The sequence below is a fragment of the Ptychodera flava genome, chromosome 14, assembly GCF_041260155.1.
Source record: "Ptychodera flava strain L36383 chromosome 14, AS_Pfla_20210202, whole genome shotgun sequence".
Lineage (NCBI taxonomy): Eukaryota > Metazoa > Hemichordata > Enteropneusta > Ptychoderidae > Ptychodera > Ptychodera flava.
The window spans coordinates 32,522,452-32,541,018 of NC_091941.1; the positions used below are offsets into that span (position 1 = coordinate 32,522,452).

General features: G+C 37.3%; 1 protein-coding gene across 2 annotated transcripts; it reads right to left on the reverse strand.

Moving 5' to 3' along the window:
- Positions 1-528: 528 nt before the first annotated feature.
- LOC139150207 (serum response factor-like) lies at positions 529-18,298 on the reverse strand. 2 transcript variants are annotated; one of them, XM_070722428.1, is made up of 8 exons: positions 17,824-18,296; positions 17,241-17,498; positions 14,647-14,734; positions 12,178-12,381; positions 8,919-9,293; positions 5,004-5,159; positions 4,300-4,400; positions 529-3,348 (listed from the first exon to the last, which is right to left on the reverse strand). In XM_070722428.1, the coding sequence occupies exons 1-8, from the start codon at positions 18,193-18,195 to the stop codon at positions 3,286-3,288; spliced, it is 1,617 nt and encodes a 538-aa protein (XP_070578529.1). In that variant the 5' UTR covers positions 18,196-18,296; the 3' UTR covers positions 529-3,285. The 2 variants fall into 2 exon arrangements, with proteins under 2 accessions (XP_070578529.1, XP_070578530.1); XM_070722429.1 differs by lacking the exon at positions 12,178-12,381 and having other exon boundaries at positions 17,824-18,298.
- Positions 18,299-18,567: the final 269 nt, after the last annotated feature.

The following is an 18,567-nucleotide window of genomic DNA, read 5'->3' on the forward strand; positions in this document are numbered from 1 at the left end:
TGTGTCATAAGTGTTGACCATGCCTCCTATAGTAAACACACAGACATCTAAATGTCCACTGTATGACATCTGTCCAGTTGGGTTGGCCTATGAATCGGGAAGACACGAGGTTTGACAATGTACCAGGACATGGAACATTTCTTGTGGAGCAGCTTGATCTTTCTGAAATGAAATTTCCAGCTGAAGGTCAATGTTGGCATGTTGTTGAATTGCAAAGTACTTGATCTTCACAAAGGCATTACCAAAGATAATGTACTGTTTTTTTCAATTGACTGTTACTTTTTTGACAAAACAAGGGGCAACCTTTACACTGGTGTGTTATCCGGTCAGAATTGTGTTGTGATTTTTACTTGTCATCAATCATCAAGTGGACACACCACAACCTAGAGGTGAAGTGAAAGGGCTCTTTTTTTGTAAATTCACACAGAACAATCATAAATTTCCCATCTCATATGACATGTGTCAAAAGAGACTTCATTTTGTGGCACAAATGATAAACGAAAATTGATGTCACAACACAAAAAATCATCCGCTTTCGAAAATTCACTTTATTGAAAGATTTACTAGCATACAAATTGTGAAATGGAAGTCTAGCTGCTATTTGAAAACTGGATAAAGTTTACATATTGACATGATCTCTTCAAAAAATTTGTAACACCGCTCTCACCCTAAAAGTTGCTAATATAACTAACAACTGCTGGAATGATTGGCTAAACTGTTCATGTGACCCTTGACCCCTGGAATCACAACTGTACAGGTAATCTATAAGATAGCACACAGCTATTGCACACAAGCAAACTAAAATCTTTTCAAAAAAAATAAATAAAAATCTGTATCTGCCATATATGCTTATCCATAGGAAGTGTTTTCATGTTCCTAATCTTTCATGATGCGACATAAGAAGTAAATATATTGGAAAAGAACTGTCGCTTGATTTTAATTCAAAACCAGCGAATACGGCAGAGTAAACAAACAAAGAATGTCTATACCACTTACCAGGTACTTAATTACGGATTATCAAGGTGTGTATAATAGTAATACATGACATTCTTAGGAATGCATTTACGCAAAGCATTTTAGCTTTGCTCTAAACATTATGGATTGTACATAATTTTTCTTCTAACTATTTTTACAAAGTCATAAGTTATGAACTGTATAATTGGCAGCTATCTATTCTACGTGCAAGCCCATTATTTACCATCCGAAGAGTTTATTTTGAAATTTTCGAGCAGTGGTAAATGGATGGAACAGGGATACTGATGTTGCACTATTTCTTCAGAGATATAATGCCATCTACTAGGATGTTCCAGTCCTCATTTCTGTCAATTTTGTTGTCAACACTGCATTAGTAATAGACACCAGATCCCTTGGACAAATAAACAATACTTTGAATTGCTTTGTAGATTTCATGGTTCTGCAAAATATCGTTATGTATAATGACCTACACAATATAAGTACTTTTTCTACTTGTCAAAATGACGAAGTAAGAATAAATTTCATCATAAAAAACAGGTATAAAGGGTTCAACATAGCATATATATCAAAAATAAATAACTTCTGTAGCATACAATTCAATATACAAAGTTATTGTTTCTATTTTACAAGCCAACACTGCATCAAGTTTACTAGTCGGAGTATTGCTCCATTGGAGAAAAGAAACAAATATACTTCACAGGCAGCAAATGACTGTCAGAAGCCATTGAATATTACTTGTTTTCTGAAAAACATTAAAGGCAAGATAAGTAGTCTGTTTTTGATATTCTTTTGTAATTTTTGTTGTAAATTTTCAAATTATAACATTAATTGCATTAAACATAAAATATTGATAAATGTGTTGACACGATTTCAAGATACAATACTATCTCTCAGAACACATGGACCATGTCTATGTGAAAATATAAGCCACAAAATTGCAAGCATGGGCCATTGGCAATACAAACTGAAATCTTTTTGTCACTTTCACACAGAAAGGAACTAAAGCAACACTGCGCATGAAACATTCAAAGACCAACTTAAACATTTTTGAAACAATTGATAGTCATTCGACAGAAATGTTGACACAATCACTGCCAAGACATGACGAGATAACAACACAGACAAGTTTGAGGTGTTTTCCAAGACTAGCAGAGGTAGATTTCAGGAAATCAATTTTTTTTACAAATTAGGATGACAAACAATTCCTGCACCGGATATTCACTGAAAAATTCCATTGAACGTTTGGTTCTTTTAATTGTCTTGAGGTACAAATACTTGAAGTAATTATTTCACATTTGACACAAATTTAATACAGCGAGATATTTTATATAGAAAGAAAGAAAGAAAGAAAACTAAAATGGCTGATCAAAGATTTTCCTCTGCTTCACCATTGAACCACAATATTTGAACTAAAATGAGACAGCAAAATGGGTGACTGTAGACAGTAGAACTAAGCCTGCTGTGTTGGTTTGGTATCCAAATGAAAATACATTGGCAGGTCATGACAGATCCAAACACACACAAATAACAAGTACCGTTTAGTATTGAAATAAATTCTGCAGGGTACGTAATATTTGACAAGAACAGAAACTGTGATGGTAGTACTCACACAATTTGAAATACAGAATCACAAGCAACATCAAAACAATTATTAAGAATTCAGCTTTTGAGTTATTTTTTGTAAATTTTGCGAGATTCTGAAATTTTACAAGATAGAAAAAGAATCTACAGTAATAAATATTGAATTTCGGTTATAAAGATCTTGGTAGAGTTCCAGCTCTGGCTTGTTCATAATTTTGAAAGCACCAACCTTTTTTTAAAACTATTCAAGCTCTCAATGGCAATTATTTGGAATTCAATATTCTGATGGCCAACCTTTGACCCCTGGTGTAGTCTAGCACCACAGGAAAGGTCAGCAGAGCGCCATGACAGCCAAGCAGAGTCAGCGCTGCTACTGTGACCTTTGACCTATTCAAGCTTACACCATGCTAGCAACAGGAGTTGCCTAGGAATGTATCGTTATAATTCAATGAAGTCATATAGTTGATCAGTGGTTCAGTTTCCATTCTAATGTTCTTGTATTGTTTTGTTTAAAGGTACACCACTGTTCTTACAACTTCACACTATTGTCATGAGATTCAATTTACTTGGTCACATTTTTATCAGCAGTAGGGAAAAATACTATCTCATACTGCAGTTATTAATTTTTTGTCGTGTTTTGTCTTTGGATTAAACTTTGGACAGTAATCGTCCCTGAAGGCACCTTCCAAATCTGCTTTCTTTCTCTCTCTCTGCATCAGTCTGTTCCTCTCAAGTCTTGACGCTGTCACTCTGAGTTGATTGTTGTAGATCAGTGTGATCCACACCCTGAACCTGGGAAACAGAACACACAATAAAGAAACATTTGAGTTTGCTCAGAAAACCAATTATTTTCGGATCAAAAATATAGCTAGATGTTTGCTCGACACAACTTTTGATACAGATTCAGACAGGCTGTCTAAATATGATAGATTCAGTTGTTTTCTTATTATCTGGAATTATATCATTCCAGTATATTGATGGCGCAAATGCAGTGATCTGATTGGTTGAGACGTGAAAAGAACCATGGTATATTCGTGATATACCATGGCTGGCACACGCGCAAGCTCTCGGTAAGAGCCAAAATCCTTTTTTTGACGTTCTATGCCAGAATTTCAATATACTGTTATGATATAATAGCAATAAATCACACCCAGTGAAGGTATACCACTTGATTTTGACCAGTTCACTTCATATATGCACTCGCTATCGCTCAAACTGGTCAAAATCTCGTGGTATACCATCGCTGGGTGTGCTTTATTGCTTAAATATACTCGTCTTCAGCTGTGAAATTATAGAGCATTCCAATGCTAGTAGCCGATGAAGGTTACTCTTTCCTACCATCAAGGGACAAAAAAATTAGCTAGGTCTTCCATTTTAACACTTTTTGCTGTCCAGTAGATTGGTTAAGAAGTAGACTTAGTTGAAATGTTTCATAAACGTAACTTTGTACCCAGTCTTTATAGCAATGCATGATGAAATCAGGATTACTCCTCATCCCTGTTGTAATTCAAAACGCTTGAAGAGTCACAATGGATTTTTCACAAAATGTGTAAAGGATATCACAGCATTTCACAGACCAAGGTGTTGGTAAAATAGTGTGACTTGATTTGTTTCTGACAACACTTGTTTGTCATTCATTCATTTAACCACTAGGACCCATCCATATTTTGTCCCTGAGAATTTCAGAGATTGCTGGAGAATTCTAGTTCTACTTTCAGATGTGAATATAACCTAAATGTTTACCTGGGCAGAGGCCTGCAATGTCAGAGGTATTGGTATGGTCTGTGCCAGCCCCTGGGTGCCCTGACCAGGTGCCACTGTTAGTGTCATGGGTTGAATACCCCCTGAGTAGAAAAGAACACAGGAAATCAATGTTAAGTCAGTTTTCACTTCCAGCAAAAATTGTAATTACTGGTTTCATCAATGGAGTTACACAGATACTGCATACTTCAGACTTAACACTTTACATGTGTACTATGATGTTCATTGTAACTCTTAGTTATGTTATGAATGAAGCAGACACATGCTGCCCTACATTAGAAATGGAAGTTTGCCAGCTGTCAACCGGCCAGCTGTGACCTTCAGGTCAAGAGGTTGATAGAGTTCAGAGGTCACAAACTGCCAGAGAAGGACATCTTTTTTCTCCTTCCATACATCTCTACCTTGTTTTTAATGACACTATAACTTCGGAATATCTAACAATTGTTTTGTCAGTTATGGTATGCAATCTCTCTCTTGAAATGACAATAAGCCATCAACATCTTCAGTGAAATTCTTCAGAACACATCAAGTGAAACCATCTCTTTTTTTATCAGCATTCTTTCTTTCTTGCAAAACTACAGCATGTCTAATGATTACAGTGATGTGAACCCTGTTAAGAAATTTAACATCCAGTTTGAAAACAACAAACTGTAGATTTCCAACATTACAGACACGATATACTTTACCTGACTGATCTTGAGTTTGTGATGTTGGTATTGCTGTCGATGTTGGATAATTAAAGACCAGACTCTCTGCTATGGATGAAGGTCCGGGTGCATAGACTACACCCTGTGGTGTTTGGTACATCAAATGCCCTGCTACAGAAGTCAGTGTTGTGGCACCTGCCAACAGAAATCATACATTCTACATGTTATTTTCATTATATTTACAGGTGGAGACATTCTTAACCCTTTGACTGCTGTAAAATTTTAATGCAATATTTTACCAATTTGTATAAGTTTTTTCATAATTTTGGACCAAATGGATCTCACATTTCATTGGCTACAGTTTTTCATCAAAATCTTGGCAGACATCAGAAAAAATTGACTGTGCTCAGTGTTCTCCCCAGGATCAAGCAAAAGCGAAGCGGCTAATTTGCATAATCATTTGCATATCATTAATTTATATTTGCATATGGATATAAGCTTGCTCATGCACCCAAGCATTCATGTACACTCACAACAAAATGCAAATTGGTAACACACAAGTATGCAATTTGAACATCATGGAAACTCTTCATTACACTTAAATAAATCATCACAGTATAGTACAATTGCAATTAAAATAGAAGATTCAAACTAACAGCGAGTTCAGATTGAAAGCAAGAAATGGTTCGTCTGATTGGAGTTTCATTAATACATATATTGCTAATAAAATTGTCAAAAATTGCCAACAAAGAGGAAATTCATAAGTTTAAGCTTTACACAATTCAAATGTAATTGAGTTTATATCATTTTTGAACGACAAACGCCGCGAATGATGTTTCATCACGGGGATCAATTTCAACCCCAACCCCCCCCCCACCCCCCCACCCCCGTAACTACCACTGCCACTGAACATCGTCGTTCGATTTTTGGTTTTAAAAATAACACCAAGATGATCACAAGACATGAACTAAGTACGACTAGAATCACTCGAAAATCAGGTGTAAAATCTTTCAGAGAACGTGTCAGAGTGGAACCACACGCGACGCCAGGATCGATGTCAACACGTTATAAACATGTCGGCCAACATGGCTGCCGCCATATTGGAATTTATGCAATGTGAACTCGATCGCGATCGTGATCGTACTCGGACAAAAAAAAAAGATCATCGTTGTAAAATCATAATCAACCTAACTTGTCAACTGCTTCTTTTGTTTCTTTTGCGGTCCATTTCGTTGATCAAAGCATGGGAATGTGATCAAAGGCCCCGCTAGTGCTACACCGCCTAACTCTGTGAGTACTTGTCCTCGATGTATACCGACTAAAGGTCTTTGTTGGTCGTAATAGTCATTGTAGAATGAAAACTTGTGAACAACCCAGCCGATTCTTCTATTGTTTTAACGTTCCTCTCAACACTTACGGACAAGTTATCGGACGCATACCATACTTCACACCTTCCACTCTTTCACGAGGTTGAAAGTTGCAGTGAGCGCTAATGTGTAGACAATGCATGCAACAGCTGGTAGCTACGCAGAGCGCTAGCGTGTGAACTAAAGGATGGCGGGAATATTTTAAAGCGTAGCGGGGAGAATCAAAGCGTAGCGGGGAGAGGCGAAAGCGTAGCGGGACCGCTACGCTAAAATGGCCTGGGAGAACACTGGTGCTATATTTTATGAAGGTGACAAATACAGACTTTGGCGTTCAAAGGGTTAATTTAACTGGGGGTTAAGGTTTGGGGTAACAAACCTCATCAGTCTATGTATCACAATGCTAATGACCGTCTTTCTCATTTTACAGGAGTTTGGTAAAGCCATGAAAACTATATGAGGTTTATAACTTACATCGATATTAAATTTCTGTTTCAGTTTCTCAAACCTGAAATTCATTTTTGTTGCAATTTTAACATTAATGAAATGTGGCAAATCTTGACTTTGTGATTTCTGAGATTTGAAAAACCTCCATATTAGGTATAGACTAGCCTGGTTACACACTTGCCACAGAAAGTGAGAAAATTGTGAATAATAGTAAGAGATATTGAGACAAGCAAGTATAGCATTTGAACTAGCTATCCTCAGCATCTATACGTCTATCCATCAACAACAATGACGTGATATATCTATGACAAAAGTGGAAACACATCTTTTTAAGAAAAGTCCTGAATTTTCTACATATGTACAAACTATTGCAATACAGTGTTCCTGTACATGGGGCATGTATGGAACATAATAGAAAAGGAGGCCAAGTTGATGTCTTTTGACACTACTCTAGCCAATTTTCTTTACTTCACACAATGTAATTCTTTTTCCACTGACTGATATGTGAATAGTTGGTTGTAAAATATCTAATCTTGGAATGCTAAGTGGAAAAATCATTCATTCACAGAAAACACCAAATCAAAACATCTTTTTTGTTTTTTGTAGAGCAAACATTGAGTGAGAGCAGAGTTCAAACGTGCAAATCAGTACCAAGAATGAAATATCACAATTATATCCTACTTTGGACAAACAGAACTAAAATACTGACAAAGATTGAAACTGCCGGCTTAAACAGCATTCAGTTTTTAAATGTCCATAGTCAATCAGCAAGTCAACAGTCAAGCATTGTTTGCCACTGTCTTGCACTGTTTTGTATTACACGGTTACGTCTGAGCTTCCGCACCCTGCAGCTGATAAGAACAAGGCCAACCTACATCCTTTTCCATTATTTCTTTATTCATGGAACTTATAAATAATATTGCGGAAGTGATAGCAACATTATGGCAAAACTGTCTACCATTTCATCAACACCATACTGACTGCATCTGCAGTATCTTGTGTTTGGTTCAAGAGTCTATAAAATACTAAGTAACCAACTTTGAGATATAAGCTATGTGACGGCCATGAAACTGAATTTCAACTCTACATATCTGCAGAACATTCTGTAGTATGCACCTCAAAATTGAAATACTTGAACTACTGCTCAAAATCTCCTCCATGAAACTTTAACCATTCTTTCAAAATCAAGAAAACAAATTGGGGTAACTGTGCAATTTTTTGTACTGTAGAAACAAATCACCTTAAATTTACTGATATTTGACATTCAAAATGGCTGCAATCCTGTGTTAACTTTGGGAATGGCAGCCATTTATGGGGAAAATTAAAATTTTTGGTTTTAACAAAAATAAGTTGATGCATGCTGCAGTTACTCCATGATCTTCAAAATGAGCCCCCCACAAATGGTAGATCATAAAAATACCGCAATTATACGGTGTCGCTCAAATTTGATCAGAATTGGTACATACCAGTATGGGTACCAAAGATCAACAATAAATGTTGTTTCTATCTGTTCAGTGCAGGAAAATTCTACGTTGATGTTATGACAATGATTTCTGCACAGTACAACCAGAAAAACAACAAGAAATATTTAAACCAGAAAAACAAGAATGACAAAAGTAATTAAGGTCTAACTTTAGGTACTGGAGGTCAACTTAAGCAACATGCACAGCAGAAAGACAGCTAGCCCCCTTACTGCCTTAGTTTGACCATAGACGGTCTTCCTCCCCTCTACTGTCTATGGTTTGAGCAGGTCTGTTAATATGTAACAGTTCAATGACAATGACAGGAAATGACTCAAGTAGGTGGAGTACGCCTGTTTCAAGCCTGTTTCAGAATTTCGCTTTTTCTTACCTCATTTGCACATTTTTGACACTGATGTGTTCATTTGAACAAATTCACATCTCAACCCCTACATCTACCTGTACACCAAATACTGAGACGGTAGCTTTGGCGGTATGGGAGCCTTTGTGTGTGACGGACATACATCCGCACATACCACAAATTACAGACATTTAGACTCATCATATAAGCTCTTTTTGGTATTTATATATAAAACCAAATATGACCTAAAAACAAATTTTAAAAGTTTGAGAGTTTGAATATCTGTCCCCGTGGTGCATTCTACCTAATTGCAGTCACTCACCAGAGGTAGAGACCTGGCTACTTGGCACCACAGATATCGTCGTCTGCTGTTGTTGTTGATCATCGACAGTCGTTGCCGTGTTGGCTGCTGCCTGTTGTATGGCGACTGCTGTCAGCATTTGGCCAATGCCTGTTGAAGTACTTGTAGCAGGTTGTTGCAGTCTATACACAGTCTGCTGCTGCTGTTGTTGTGGTTGCTGTTGCTGCTGTACCTGTTGAGGTTGCTGTACTTGCTGTTGTTGTTGTTGCTGCTGCTGCTGCTGTTGTTGTTGTTGCTGTTGATTTGTCTGTACTTGTTGAACTTGGAGTTGCTGTCCTTGTGTTTGTAGCTGTTGCATGCCGAGTTGAATGGCCCCACTTGGTGTAATCTGTGTGCCTTATGGTTAGAAAAAAATATGTCTTGTTAAGGTAGTAAAGGCGTCAAAACTGAAATTTAACACTTCTGCTTAAAACTTTCCTCAGGGAAATTTGAAATCATTCTCTTCATGATGAAGAACAAAAATCTGGGGTCACTGTGCAACTTTTGGTAAGAGAGAAGGAAATTACCTACAATTTACTGATAATCAGTTCTCCGAAGGGCCACACTCCCTATTTCAACAGGAAAGGGAGAATTTCCATTTTTCACACTCAAAAAAGACTGTAAAGTTTATTTGCTGCTCTACACAAGCAGCAGCCCATGGCCCAGCAAAGCAATGTTCAAATTTGAGAATCCAACTGTCTGTCCCTGATACACATTCTATCCACTGAAAAGTGTACACCGCGCTATGACACCGTACGTCACTTTTTGAAATGCAAATAATGACATAATGGAATGTACTTCACCCATTGAGCGCCAAAGTCAATTTTTGTCGCTGTTATAAAATTTACCCCAGTCGATTTTTTCAGACTTTTGCCAAAATTATGATGAAAACCTGTAGCCAATTAAATGTGATGTCCATTTGGTCGAAAATTATCGAAAACATTACAGAAAAATTCATGAAAATTGGTAAAATACTTAAAAAGTTTTGGTGGGAAAAATTACAGCACTCAGAGGGTTAATATCTGTTATCTATCATGTATTGAACTAACTACTGTATCACTTGTAACCTGATGACATGATTGTCCTAGCTGACTCAGGTGCTATGCATTATGTGATCACTGCTGATATGTGAGACTAACAGAACAAAAGAAACTACACTATTGGTGAAAGTGAGGGGGCAAAGGTCTGATGATATGAGAAACTGAAACATGAAAATCAATCAATTTAAGATTTCCTAAATTATTACCTCACTCAATATGATGTCACATTTATTTTTATCCAGTACACATGACTTCGTGACATACTTTCATAAATCTATCACGACTCTCAGCACAGGAAATGCAGATTATTGAAGCATTGTTACGGTTTTCGTCTACTAAAGTTCTGGCCTTGTTGGGTCATTCTATCCTTTCTGAGCAAATCTTGGCTTTATTGGACGATATTGACTTTACTTGGGTTTCATTGTTGTAGATTTGCAGTCATTGTGTAACTATGATCTCATTTCATTGGAAGGAAAAGACAGGAAGATGACTGTGAATCTATTATGACATTATGTCTTGTGTTTGCCTCATGGGGAAAAAAGTGTTTAGGAATGTTATAACCGTTTGTGTTTTTTAACTTTCCAATATTTCACTGACTGATATGCATGTTCTATGCATTTATCTACCGTTAGTGAAATAGACAATCACAGTGAAGCAACTCATGAACCATTCTCTAGCAGCAAGACTATGTTCTACCAAGGAATGGGGTTCACTGGTAAGGTACATTCAACTACTGGTTCTGCTAACAGTATAGTACTGACAGGCATTATTAACAAAACTCAGGTCTCATGTTATGTCCCTGCAGACAACTTTCTGTATACAGTACCAGTAGGTACATAACATAACAAGTTTGTAAAACAGTAATTAATGCCTCTTTAAAGTTGTATTTTGTGTAGCAGATATCATAGAAAGTCAAGTTTGCTCATAACTTTTCATTTTGAATACCTGTCAAGGGAAGAAATCCTAATAGACGTTGTATTCATTAATGAACAATGATATGGATTTAAAACTGTTCTTGCTTACTGATCACTTTTGCATCCACTTTCAAACAATACAATATAATGCCCAATATTAACAAAAGTCAACTCAAATCCTGTTAACTTGACTGAACCTTGAATATACCCTTGATAGGAAGACTAGTACTTTTGTTGCAACGGAAATCTGAGCTACAGGATCTTTTGTACAAATCAGTCTACCAACAGAGCTCTGATCTAGCAACAAACACACCACTTATACTCATCACTAGTTTGAAATTCCAACCATCAAGTTGGTTCAGTTATTTCACAAAAATAATTTGTTTGGTACAAGTGATTAATTAACGTTTTGTTTCAATCAACAATTCGGTCTGCTATCACACTGAGTTTCTCAAATGGAACAGGAACATACTGCAGCTACAACTAATCAATAAATGTGAACAACACTTGAGAGGATAAATTGGTCCAATGGGTTTGGATCCACAATGTACAAGGAAGTACATTGGAAGAAAAAGTCCATCAAATGCTACACAAAATAATGTCATCTCTGCTATTTTGAGGAAAACGACAGTTTATTTATACATTCAACAAATCACTTTCAAAAAGATAATTTATGAATCACATTTAAGCCAACCAGAAACTAATCACATATCAAGACAGACTGTGTCTTCCTGAGGGAATACAAGCGGATTTTTTACAGGAAAGTAAAATGGTTTGGGGGAATCATTCATTCATGTGCTTGAATAATACCTTCCACAAGCTTGTGGCAGATGCATGTCATAGAAAATGACCAAATTGCAGCTATGATCATACCAAACTGAAACTATGATCAGACCAAATTGCAGCTAAGATCAGACCAAATTGCAGCTATAATCAGACCAAATTGCAGCTATAATCAGACCAAATTGCAGCTAAGATCAGACCAAATTGCAGCGATGATCAGATCAAATTGCAGCTAAGATCAGATCAAATTGCAGCTAAGATCAGACCAAATTGCAGCTAAGATCAGACCATATTGCAGCTAAGATCAGACCATATTGCAGCTAAGATCAGATCAAATTGCAGCAATGATTAGATCAAACTGCAGCTAAGATCAGACCAAATTGCAGCTAAGATCAGACCAAATTGCAGCAATGATCAGACCATATTGCAGCTATGATCAGACCAAATTGGAGCCATGGAAGAGGTGATTGACATAAGGGGAATTTTTTGGGGGGGGACAGTTACCTGGTGGTAAGATGGTGGTGATTCCTCCCGGCAGCTGCATTGAAATGCTACTAGCTTGTGAGTTAGCTGCCGAGACTGATGTGGAAATGTTGGCTGTGTTACTTTTGGCGATGCTTGACACAGTAGCAGACTGATTGGCACTGGTACATGTCGGCAAATAGGTTGTCATTGGGAAGGTGTGGCCTGCTCCGGCAATCTGAATACCTGGTGATCAAACAAACACATACTACTTTAGAAATGCCAAAAATATGTTCCTTTTTTGGTCATTTCGTAATAATGGCATTTTCAGTCCACCAAAGGAGGAGGACACAAACCATTCTACTAAATGATGGTTTCAGTCAGCTATCAAACTTCCTGCTGAATATTGTCACGACTTCCTCAAGTCAGTATAGATGACACATAATAGCACACAGTGATGGCCCTTACTTCATTTTGTCCCTTATTTCCCATTATCAAAACACTCTGTCACCGAGGCACGTGGAACGGAAATGAATCTGCTGACTCCTGCAGAGAATAAGGGCAACCCAGTTATATGGCTTTTTAATGGCTTTCTAGTTTGTGTTTTTTTTCAACAGGCTAATGGGTTTGAAATCGATTTGCTCACCCTTGACCCAGGTTTGGCAAAGAGGCATAATTACCATACAGGGAAATTTCCAACCACTGTATGGTAATTTGCTCCACTTTTTAGCCAAATTCTTAGCATTGGCATCAATCTGTCAAAAGCTGTTTGTCCAATGTGATACTTGCATTGATAACAATAAAGGTACACGTGTATGTATGTATACCACGCTTTATGAAACAGGTGAATGTTTGTGGCAGTAATTCCTATGATGAAAAAATATTGAACATGATAATGAGAAAAGTGTTTATAGAACTTAAAAATCAGGAAACCCAGCTTCTTGTTCTGATACTCATACTCATGCTGAACCTGAACAAAGAGACATGTGAAATTACTTTCCATTGTCACTGCAAAGATGATGCCTTATGATAGTGGATATTAATTAGATTATACTTCATCATTTTTATGAAAAAGCAGGACACAGATTCATTTGATGACACTGCGACACTTAAACAATGACGTTCAAAAGTCTACAGATGAGCAGCTATCACTGGGGCTACTATATAATTCATCCACTCAGTGTCCTTCAATACGCATAAATAGCCAATGCACAAGGACTTAGGTCAAGTGATTTGAGTACTGAAGGGCATATTTCCCCTATGCCTATCAATGAAATGACCTTAGAATTTCCAATTGTTCTCTTTCAACCCAGACAGGTTGAACACGTCATTTCAGTAAAGTAGTGAAGTCATGCTGTTTCTGTAAAATATTTATTACACACTGAACTTGTAGCGGAACAGACTTATAATGCAACAGTGAAAGACCAGATGTGTGACAGCATTGTGATCAGAGCATTCTGGAATTTTTGCTGATCTGTAAATTCTAAGACATAGTTGAGATTCCACTGATGTAAAAGAGAACTACACAATCCAGACTGCACAATAGGATGATAGTCTTGGTGCCATGCTAAAATGTATATCAAATAGCTTGCGATGATTTTTGGACGAGAATTTTGAGGTATTGTTGGTTTTTAGATTAGCAAAGCCTCTGTGAAACTCTAGATCTTCAGCACTGGCAAAAATTCAGATGTTTTCAAAAACTTTGACTTGTAAGCTCCCATACTGCGGTGACTTATAAAGGCCTGGATATGCACTAGGTGTTTTTCAGGATACAACTTCAAATTTACACAAAATTTCTATCATAATTGCACGTGTCTGTGTTAAATGTCCTAGTGTGATGAATTCTCACACAGTAAAACTGAGCTTTTGTTAATTTTTACAGAACAATGAACATCAATATCACAGCAAGGCACCAAATAATTGCTACCACTACATTTGAAAATTTAACAAGCCTGAAAAAAACATCAGTTTATCTCAACCAATGCCAATGTTACAATAATATGCTTAATTTGGTGTCTAACACCAATATAACTTCATGAAAATTGAAGAAACTGTGTTGGAGAATGACGCCATCATCACTTCCCTCAGTTTAATTTCCTTGTCTTTCAAGATTATGGCATATGCTGTGTTTCCTCTGCCACTCTCAAATTCGTAAAATTACTAATTTTTTAGATGATTTACTAATCTTTTTCATTGTTGATTCGTAAATATACGAATGCAAGGAAACAGCTAGTTGATTGAGAGCTGAAGGCCCCCAAACCTCAAAATACTTCTGTCTAAGCACATGTTGTACTTTAATTTGAATTTGATTGAATGATATGCCGTATTCGAACGGTTAAGTTTACTTATGAATTTCAAAATTTACTAAAAGTTTCAATACCCAATTCGTAAATTTGCTAAAAAATTTCAGAAGCCAGAGGAAACACAGATATGGAGTTTAATTACAGCAATGGTGCTATATCTTTAATAATTGATCAGATGAAAGGAAGAGACTTGAAATGTGAGCTGTACCTGAGGCTGTGGCACCTGTGCCGGCAAGACTTCCATCAGCTCCTGCACCGGGTACATTAGTTATAGTGAATATCTGTGGTTTTACTTCCTAAAAGATATAAAAAGACAATGATAAAGACATAGACCAATAAAATCAATCATTTGCTTCCTTGGCTATTATAAGATGGTCAAGAAATTTAACACTGTGGATTGCATTGTCACTATTCAAAGTAATTTGACACACATGGGGAAAAAATCTGACAAAATATGATCTGTGCTTTGTCCTTGGTGTCTTAAAACTCTAACATGATAATACTGTGATTTTATAAAATCATACACCACCAAACAATGCCTGATAAAACATTGTGCATGAGTATAATATGTATACCTATGTATGCAACTCTTTCTTACAAAGTGTTTTGTGAAGTGAGTTGGAAAGAAATGAATGTCCTCGAGATCCATGTCCTGACAGAAACTATTTAAAAGAGCAAAGATTTGAAATTTGATTTATGTTTTTACACATTCAAAGGCCAGCACTGAAGATAAATCTTCAAATATCTATTTCACTTACGATGTTTGTAACATCCATGACAACTTTGACCTATGCAGAATTCAAATTGCTACTTTCAATATTTTCTACATTTGTTTGCAGAAATGTGGCCTTGCTCATATTATCCTTTTCTTGTAGCTTTACAAATATAATCTTACCCACTATGCTCTAAAACTTCTGAAATATATGGCTGTTAGTCACACGCACTATAAACAACACTTGAACAGACATTGCAGCGTTTGCAAAGTAAAACATTGAAGGAAATGTGAAATTGGGTCAAATTGTAATAACTACAATTTCAACTTTATTTGCCATCTTTTTAGATACTACTTAAATTTAAAATTCATGGTACAAATATTTTGTATTCTAACATTTTCAGTATCATGAATTAAGATTATAAAATGGAAGGGAAGGAGTACATATACACACAAACACTGCCGCAGTCTGTAACTCCACTTGCATATCACACATACTTGGGCATTAAACCTTTGTCTGGAAATACTAAAAATACTAACAGTAAATAGGGAATCCCTGGTTCCCCTGTTTTCAGCGAGGGCATCAAGTTTCACAACTATCATTGCAGCTGCCTAAAATAACACCGTGATTCAGTGATAAAACATTTGCCAGCGCTATGACGCAAATGAACACATGCCACAGACCAGAGGCACAACACTATGTTCTTGAAATATTGACTACATCTTACGGCTGATCTGCCATATCTAGGCATGTGACATCATCTGGCAGGCAGCTGATTGGCTGGCTCAGCATGTTTGGAATTTTATGTTTATTGTTTAGTATAGAGGTCTTTGCTTGTGTTACTCCAGGCCGCACGCTTGTTCTGACCCGTATGTCACATTCTTGCTTTCCGTCTGCCATCAGCTGTTTGCTTTCTGCCTCAGATGGTTTTCTCATTAATTGGGTAAAATCTGGCCAACCTTGTATACACCATCATGTGTCTGTCTCTATGGCTGTGCAGTATGAGCAGGAATGCTGCATCCAATTCAAAAATCAAATCACTTTTTAAGTTCACTATATTGTAATATGAGTTAGAATTTACCCTAAATATGGATGCTATATGCTGGGGATTCATGATCCAACCTACTATGTCAATATCATGAATCGATGATGTTCAAATATTCCATACACGATTTCCCAGTTAAACCTGGATAATAACACAGCCAACAACAGTGGAACAACTGGCCTTTGAAATAAGATATCTAAAAGATGGTTCAGAGCAAAAATTACAAAGTTGATCGTCTTGCAGAAACTGACAAAAGCTACAACCCTGGTAGTAAATTTTGTCATCAGATTTACGTTTCCTGGCAGTTGTATTACCAAATGATCTTATAATAGAAACATGATGTCATTATTTGTGGTCTGCTAAGTTTACACAGTGTTTGAAATAGTCTGCCCCAGTGAAAGAAAACTTGACCCCAGCGGTTACAGAACATTCGTTTCTGGGGCACTATTGTACTTCTTTCCATATAAGGCATGGATTGTATAGGAAAATACCTCACGGTGTAATCAGCTAACAATTGTTACCAATAAGGACAAATTATGCCCATATATGGCGGGGCGCTTTGCACATTTCAGCCATATTTGGCAGGAGAGGCCGATCTGAAATTTTATCAATGAACCCTGGTTACACATGTTTTTACTACAAGTCGGTTCTCTCTATAATTCCGCCCGTTTCGCTGGGATAATTGTCACAGCAAACGATATCCCAGGGGGGCGACTGGCCAAACACAAATCACCGTCATCTGGTGACCTGAAAATTTGACAAGCAACCCCATACATATCAACTCACACAGTACTTAGCGCCTGCTGCAGAGAACACAACTGGATTATTCAAAGGGGAAGTTGTATTTTTGTAATCGCTTAATCTGCAAGGGCAATCGTTGTCTATTGTGATATATGAAATGCACTTTGTAGAACTGGCAGCACGAATTCATAAGTCATGAAATTTATACTATTATAGATAAAAACGAAATATACGAATCGGTTGTGTGCATTGGAATAACAGATGTCAAACTTGCAGATTCTATGACAATGAACACAAACTAACCTTGCCTTCTTCTTCATTTACTTGGTAAGAAAGCTCAGTTTCTTCGAATCCAGTCGCACTCATGCGCTGGTCCGACGACTGTAAGCCAACTTGCGATGGTGGATCTGGCGAATTTAGGCACGTTTGGATTAGAGCTTTTCCACTTTCGCTTGTGATCATCGGCTGTAGTTTCCGGGTGGCGAAGGTGTAGACATGCCCGGTCTCACTTGCAACTAACAGCATTACCTGTGTTCCAGTCAGTGTGGACAGTTCATAGGCCTGAAAGAAAAGGTGAAGGTATTTTCCAATTGTTATCATTTTGCAATATTTGATTTGGTCGTGCGACAGTTTTGAATGCAACGTTCTGCGATGCAACCATGATGTGGTTGGATTCGCTCCCACCAAGAAACACTCTCCAGTCTGAGGCTGCGAAGTATCATGTCCCTTGCAACGTCAACAACTAGGTTACGTGTACAAAATCGGCAGAAAACGTTGATATAGCAAGATACGGTGGAAATCACGACACTGGCTGGGGACGAGAAGTAGAGGCTCAAAATAAAACTAATATATAAATAAACAATAAAAACAAGGGAAGTGCACTAACCTTTTTCATGATGCCGGTTTTCCGTTTGCTGAAGGTCGTGTACCGCCTTAGTTTGTTGTCAATGAATTCCATTTTAATCTTCACACGACCCTTTGTCTTTTTACCAGGCTTCGGACCATCTTTTCCAGGCTCGCGTTTTGAAAGGTCGTCCTCAGCAGATCTTTTTTTACCCCCACCGTTGCCCATGGGGTCGTCAATTTCTGAGCTCCCATCGCTGTCGTCGGCATCAAGGCCGGTGACAACCGAGTGACCATAAGCTCCGTCCTCGCCAGTGATCGCAGAATTATCGAGCATGTCCCGTATATGACCCGGTGCAGAATATTCCACAGAACCAAGCTGACTTTGACTGGAGTTCGTATGTTGGTTCTGCATGCTGTAATGTTTTTATTTTCGCGGGATGACGATATTTAGATTTTTTAGATGGCCTAGCTTCCTGTCTGGTCACGAAAAAGGCAATCGCACTTCACCACTAACTATAAAAAATGTATCCGCGCAGAACTATATTTCACCGTATAAAGCTATGAACGCATTATTTTTTCAGATAAATGGAACTCAAAATAGATAAAAATATTATATATAATATTTTGCGCTTACAATTGAGATATTTAGACAAATTAATCAAAAAGTTTAATCTGCGCAAGAATAACAGCGGCTCATTTGTGATACGGCACCTTCCTTCCCAGTAAGGTAAACGGGTTTCCTTATTTGGATGTCAGGGACTCCATATATGGGACACGCAACTTT